The 6,848-nt window shown below is 43.5% G+C and overlaps 1 protein-coding gene across 1 annotated transcript; it reads right to left on the minus strand.

Moving 5' to 3' along the window:
* Nucleotides 1-22: 22 nt before the first annotated feature.
* On the minus strand, nt 23-6,559 carry capn10 (calpain 10). Its single transcript, XM_079244244.1, has 13 exons — nt 6,386-6,559; nt 6,004-6,215; nt 5,582-5,713; nt 5,290-5,486; nt 4,878-5,107; nt 4,656-4,797; nt 3,426-3,592; nt 3,058-3,314; nt 2,776-2,978; nt 2,341-2,590; nt 1,956-2,158; nt 1,814-1,859; nt 23-952 (listed from the first exon to the last, which is right to left on the minus strand). Exons 2-13 carry the CDS (start codon nt 6,145-6,147, stop codon nt 857-859), a joined length of 2,067 nt encoding a protein of 688 aa, XP_079100370.1. The 5' UTR covers nt 6,148-6,215; nt 6,386-6,559; the 3' UTR covers nt 23-856.
* Nucleotides 6,560-6,848: the final 289 nt, after the last annotated feature.

Below are 6,848 nucleotides of genomic sequence, written 5' to 3' on the forward strand. Positions count from 1 at the left end.
CTGTGATCAGTTAATCGGGGCTTTTCATAAGTCTGGTAACTCTGGCTTTGGTGAATGATCAGAAACCCTGGGATTTCAGTTCACAGAAATTGTTACAAGCTGGCAGACACACACCACCGCACATGTGCAGCTTCAAAACAAAGAAGAATGGCGGCTTCTTCATTTGAAGTGGCTTCCTCTGATGTGCCGCTTTCCTTGTGTCATCCCTTTGCTCATCATCTCTTCCTGCGGAAACCTCAAACAGTGGCTCTGTTCAGGTCCAGAGCTGTCGACAAAGTCTGGGGGACAAAGGGGGAGGTTGAGGGAGAGGATGAAATTGCAAACTGAGGGGATTTCAGGTGGTTGAGCCTGACATTAGTGCTTGGTAATACACTTGTAAACTGATTTGTGGAGAAGAGTTTGCCTTTTGAAACAATACAAGTGGATATAAAGGATTGTGAACAAGATGTGGAATAGGTGGAAATATCTGGGATCGTATGGCATGGTGGGGTGCGGTTTGGTTTGGTTGGCTCTGATGATGCAGACCATCCCCTCACCCATTGCTTCCCCCAGCCTGTGTGAGGACCATCATGAGAGGACTCTTTGTTCTGGGCCGGCAGGCGCACCAGTGAATGAATGAGCAAGAGCAGCGGCGGTCTTCTTCAGTGGCGGTTGTTTGTTTACACCAGCCAGTCCCGTCATACTTCATTAGCAGCCCAGCCCACCGGCAACTTCTGATGTTCTAATCCAGTATATTGCTGCACAGAAACCAAGAGCGGTTCCTATCCCTGCCTTTTCAGCCACTCATGGTACATACATGCACACACAAACAAAGTCGTGGCCTCTGTAGTGAGTGTGGATGGTGGAACGGGTTGTTTCATCGTGGGCCAAGAGGTGCAGGGAGGTGAGCTGATGTCAGTGAAGCAGGAACAGTCCCAGTGAGATAGTTTTGCATCACAGAGATGTGAGAAACCTGCCGCCCAGAGACAGACAAAACAACACAGAGGGATTATTCAGTGGTGCCATCTTCTGACAACAATGTAAAAATGTAAATACAAGCAATGCACGTATGCAGCATGATGCCCTGACTTGTCCTTGATGCAGGGATTTTTTTTCAGTGCCACCAATTCACTGAGACCACTTGTCAAAAATTTAAAAAATCATTAATTTCCCATCTTCCAATTCAGGGTCACTGGGAAGCTGAAGTCTATCCCAGCAATTAGCAGGTGAGAGGCAGGATACGCCTTGGACAGGTCGCCAGTCCAGTGTAGGCCCAACACAGAGGGACAAACAAACACTCACACTTGCGGTTACTGCTAGTGAGAATTTAGGGTAAACAATTACCTAAAAATGCATGTCTTTGGAAAGAACCCACTAATACACTGGAAGAACATGCAAACTCCACATAGAAAGATCACTATTCAAACTCAGCCTCACCTCTGCTGAGGCTCAAACCAGCGACCATCGTGCTGTGAGGCTGCGGTGTTATCCATCACGCCATCACATAGCCCCAAAAATAAATCATCATCATTTGATTTGTTGGATATGCAGAGAGGAGCTGTTGCCAGAAATTATAGCAATTTTGTTTTTAGTTCATGTTGATATGTAACTTTAAACAATTGTTATAATTTAGTTATAATTAATATTAAAATGTTGGTGAAACATTGCCAGTCGCTACTCTGTTGTATAATCGCTTTATATTGTTGTATAGGATGAAATGAAACACAAAATATTGAATTTGATATAAAATACAGAAAGTAAACCTCAGATGTGGGGAAAAAAAATATATCCAGAGTTAATAAAATGACACAAAATGTACAATAAATAGACTGACCTCCTGAATGGATCTTCCAAGCCTTTCCTGACTTTTCACCACTTTCCTGAAAGAGAGCCAAGTCCACCATCATATTTTACAAAGTTTAATTAATTCAATTATCTCTAAAGACCCTCTGACTAATCAACAGAAATGAGCTAACCTGTGTATTTTGCGAGCCAGGCTGATGGTAAAATTTGCTGAGCAGTCTGGCTGATAAGTGGACGGCACAATGGTGTAACAACCAGGAGGAAGAGAGCAGTCCAAACTGACATCCTGTGTGTAACAGTGCGGGATGCAACTGGCCACAGGGTCGTCATTCCTCATTATGGGCTGTACAGATCCCCCCTCTGGTACCTGGACACACTGTTAAGACCCGACACGTCAAGTTCACTCTGGAATATTAATGATGCTGAAACCATCAGCATACATTTAATGGTGACTAAATTTACACATGAAAAAGGCTTTGGGTGTGCTGGTGGTGTACAGCAGAATGACTTACAACCCACAACTTTGGCTACCACTGTCGTTTTCTTTGTGTGACTGACCTTATAAATGTGGAAGCCAATAGGGTACAAATCAGAGTCAGGGCGGTTCTGGTGCAGAATAATCTTGACATTTACTGCTGATGTTTGTTCATCATTCACTGTGAAAGGGAAGCAAGGGTTCTGCCAGTGAGAGAGGAAGTTTCTGCTTCCTCCGGCCGTGCTTCCCTCCACCCAAGAGCCCCGGAAGCAACTGGTCTCCCATTCGCCATCTGTTGTCAGTGGCAGTGAAGGTGCTGGGCATTTCAGGGCACTGAGGGGGACAATGACTTTATGTAATGCATGAATAATACAGTCAGATCGAAATACGTCAGATTAATAAGCATAACGCAGGGAAAATCCAACTTCTGTAAAACAGTTCGGGGTAACATGGAGGGCATTTAACAGTCTTTAGTTTTAAAGTTTTGTTTAAGATAATTCCAGTCGAATCATTTCTACCTGAGGGATGTGGAAGAGGAGGAAAAGACCCTGATGAGAAAGTGGGCTTCAGCTCCTGGCTGGTAGGTGCTGGGAATAACAAGGTAGTGTCCGGGTTCAAGCAGCCTGCGAAGGACCACCTCTCTCTCATAGGCATGGCAGTGCGTAGAAGCACAAGGAGGTTTATTCAACGTTCGGCTCAAATTGAAACGCTTTTTCTCCACCTGAGGAAAATTAGTCATACATAAACAGATACAAAGCCAGTTGCTGCAGCTTTTGTTAATTAAAAATGACAGAACGAACCTTCCACATGTGCAGTGCAATGGCTTGGTAGTGCTGGTGCTTTATATTCTTGCTGTTTTCAAGTGGCATTTGTGCGTATTTCTCTAGGTTTCTCCTTTTTCGATGCTGCAGCAGGGACACGAGAACCTCTCCTCTCTCACAAACTTTAAGCCAAAACTTGGGATTGCTGTTGTAGCTGCTGCTGTTTCGACTACCGCCAGCCGAGTGCCCTTTCACCCACCGAGCAGCCAGCTGATGGCGGTGTGTCAGGAGATTTCCTGTGTGAGGGACAGATAGAAAGACAATTGCAAGTATGAAAATGTACCACAAAGTAGATCTAAAAGTGACACTGAAAATAAAAAAGCTGTTTAGCTGAGTAAAAGACTAACCAGTATAAATGCTCCTCAAGTGTCCATCTTCATTGATGGGATATCCCACTGTGATGTCATCAAAATGAGACAGAAATTCAGCCTCATCCAGCCAGAATTCACCCTCAGCTAACCTGGATTGTAGGTCTGAGGTGCAAACAGGGTCAACAGAACCCCAACCAGCACCACTGCAGGAACAGAAAAATCACATTTAAAATATAGGGATGCAAACATACAAATGGGTTTCTTAAAAAAAACTTCCATCAAAACGTTTTATTTCTCAGCCTCTGAAAGAACTAGACACAATAAATTAAAACCATCTGAAAACTTAAATCTTTTGCATTTCAAAACGACTAATTTTGCTCTCATGTACATCAATATGCTTTTACTATATCTGTTATGAAAATGTTGGTGGGAGGCAAAAGTCAAAAAGTAAACACAGTCATAAGGTGCATTAAGTCGTAATGAGTTTATAGACCAAAATCATCACAAAACAAGTTGGATTTTAAGTATTAGAATGGGTTCACCCTTTTCAGAACTCTAAAACAGCATGACAACATGCTGTTTTAGAGGTGTAGAAAAGCTTAAATTCTATATCTCTCACTTGTGTGTGTGTGTGTGTTTTTTTAATAAATAAATCCTTTAAGCCAGCAGCATGTCAGGAAAAACAGAACTTCAGAAGTAACCTGGTTAGGATCTAATTACCTTTTAAGGTCCATTTGAGGTTATCAAAAGCTTGGAATATTTATATAGACTGAGTTAAGTCCACAAAGGGTTGAGAGTGTAGTTCAAACTTGATGCACTTTGATTTTTAAACAGTAACATTTGGTAGAGTCAAAAAGTATGTGGCAAAGGGAAAAGTCTGTAATCCCACAGCCTTGCTGTTGCAAAGTTCCTACACAACTGGACAACTTTAGAGATGACTGATGATGGCAACAACCTTACATCTATATGGAAAACCCCTTCCCATTTGTTTATAAATAAAGATATGATTTGGACATAAATATTGATGGAATAGCTAGAAAAAAGCTGATCCATCATCATCATCGTCATCATAAGGCCAGATTGACTCAAGTTTAGCTTCACCAAATATTTAAGTTTTAATAGTGCCCTTAGCATCATGTCACCTAGCAACACTTGGCAACCTTTTAAAAGCAAGATTTTAATATTTTCCAATCCATATGCCTAAACACTGAGCATTGAAATTGATTAAGAAATAACACTAGTGACAATCAATCTTCACCACAGCACCTCCACATCCACTCTCCTCCCCAGCAGCACCGTCCCCAGGGGTTTCGAATCCTAAGAAGCCGCACTTCACTTCCTGACACTTTCTTCACATCCAACCACTCCATCACAATCAATGCGTGGTACTGACCCGGCTCACTGACACCTATGTCAAATAAGAATGTCAGCCAGTGATTAGGTGCAGGATTACTCGTTCTATTATCTACAGGGAAACATTTTTCTAACCTCCAGGGGAACTGTGAGTGGAGCAGCTCAGAGCACAGTCATCCTTCACAGCATAGAGAAGGTTCAGGTCCAGCTTTTTGCTCCTCATCTGGCCCCTGTCCTGCTCTGTTTGCAGTTCTACCACTGAGCCCAAGTCTCCCAGGCTCCAGCGCTCGGCTAGACCACCTGTCAAATCCACCAGGGCTTCAGACACCTGCCCTGCCCACAGCTGCTCATAGGATCCATTAAGTCTGGAGAGGATCATACAGACAGGAAATCAGATTAACAGACTTCAGTAAACTTGTTGCTGGGAACGTACAAAAAGGTCTGTGGAAAGTACAAGGGATAGAAATGGTCCTGCATCAAACTTCATGGTACATTAGGTTGAATTGTAAAGATAAAATGGGGAAATTCTACAAGCAAGGCCACTTACTTGGCATAGGCCTTTTCCAACAAGGCAACCCAAAAGGCAGTGGGTGAGTGACAGCGTGAGAAGCACAGAGCAGAATTAATACAGGGCAGGCGGTCGTCAATGGTCACTTCCGTCCAGTGACCCTGCTGCCAGAATCGAAACTGAAAGGAGCCCCTGTATATGCTGTCACCCCACTGGGGCTGACCTGGAGGCAACACCTACACACAAGTCAAAAACACAGCGAGCACATGATAAAGCCAGGATGGCAAATCCTGCACATTTATCAGATAAATAAGAACAGCTGTTTGCATACCTTGTTTAAAAGCTGTTGGGCCTTGAGCAGGAAGGTGCAAGCACACAGAAACCAGCAGTCTCCTAGCAAACCTTGTTTTGCATGAGCCAAGTTGATGTTGGTAGGGAAGAGAGCTGGTGACTGGCAGATGTCCTTAGTCAAACAAAGAAAGAATTTAAAAAAAAAAAACTATTTACTTCCTTCATTACATGGAATGATTTCTTGGCACACAGCAATTATCTGTCATCATCTAATCAATTCACTGACATGGAAAATCCCTCTTTGACTGAGCAGAAATACCTGTGACAGGTGATAAGGCATACCAAAAGAACTTGACAGTGTGTAAACATTTCACCACTGTCAGCAAAACACAATCAAGGAATCCACAGCGTTATTTCCAGCCCTCCCTATTCCTCCCTTCAGGGCTAAGCATAAGGGCTAACCTGCGGGCGCTGCCATGCGATGCTTTCCCTCAGCCTGGTGATGGGCGTGGAGCTGCCAGAGAACAGCGATGTATCTTCACAGGGAAAGTCCGGGTCCTCAAACAGAGGCACACGCGAACCTTCAGCCTTGTCCTCCTCTTTCATGGCTCCAGCAGGGTCAGCAGATCAGCCATCTGGTATCACCTTCACTATTTGTCTCACTTATTTTACACCTAAACAGAAAACATCAGCTGCATTACACATGAAATGCTACACACGTCCTTAACAACGCAAATATAGCTGAACTGATATTAAAAGAAAAGGTGTAGGAACAAGTTTGCATACAACATATTTGTAAATATTTGGTAATAATGTGACTCTTGTCTATGTTTCTTATTCTTACCTTGTTTCTAAGTAAAGCATCTCTCCCCCTGCTGCTGCCATTCTTCAAAACAACCCAGTTAGCTTCAGCTAGCCGTCGTTAGCGCTACACTCCCCGGAACAAGGCTAGCATCCTCACCAGATCTATAACCGCAGCGAGTTTTATCAGTACGGCACATTTCATTGTGAGTCACAGCTATACACCATCCAGACCTGCCATATTGCCTAGAAAACAGAGGACATGAAGCGTCTTCCGCCTGGACAGCGAGCAGGTCATTCATTAAGAGAGAATCCTTCCTGTGGTGTTTGGCACTGCCGCCCGCTGCTGATGCACAGAATTACACACACCGTGGTGGGTTTGCGTCTGATGGAAAGTTCATTCATTGAGTGCATTGGCAGTTTTAGCCCTTTTTTGGAGGGGTGCTTCAGAAGCAAAGCACCCCTAAAATCAGATTTCTTTTTTCCTTCTTGTATATGCGTTTTTA

The sequence above is a fragment of the Telmatherina bonti genome (assembly GCF_933228915.1).
Source record: "Telmatherina bonti genome assembly, chromosome: 7".
Taxonomy (NCBI): Eukaryota; Metazoa; Chordata; class Actinopteri; order Atheriniformes; family Telmatherinidae; genus Telmatherina; species Telmatherina bonti.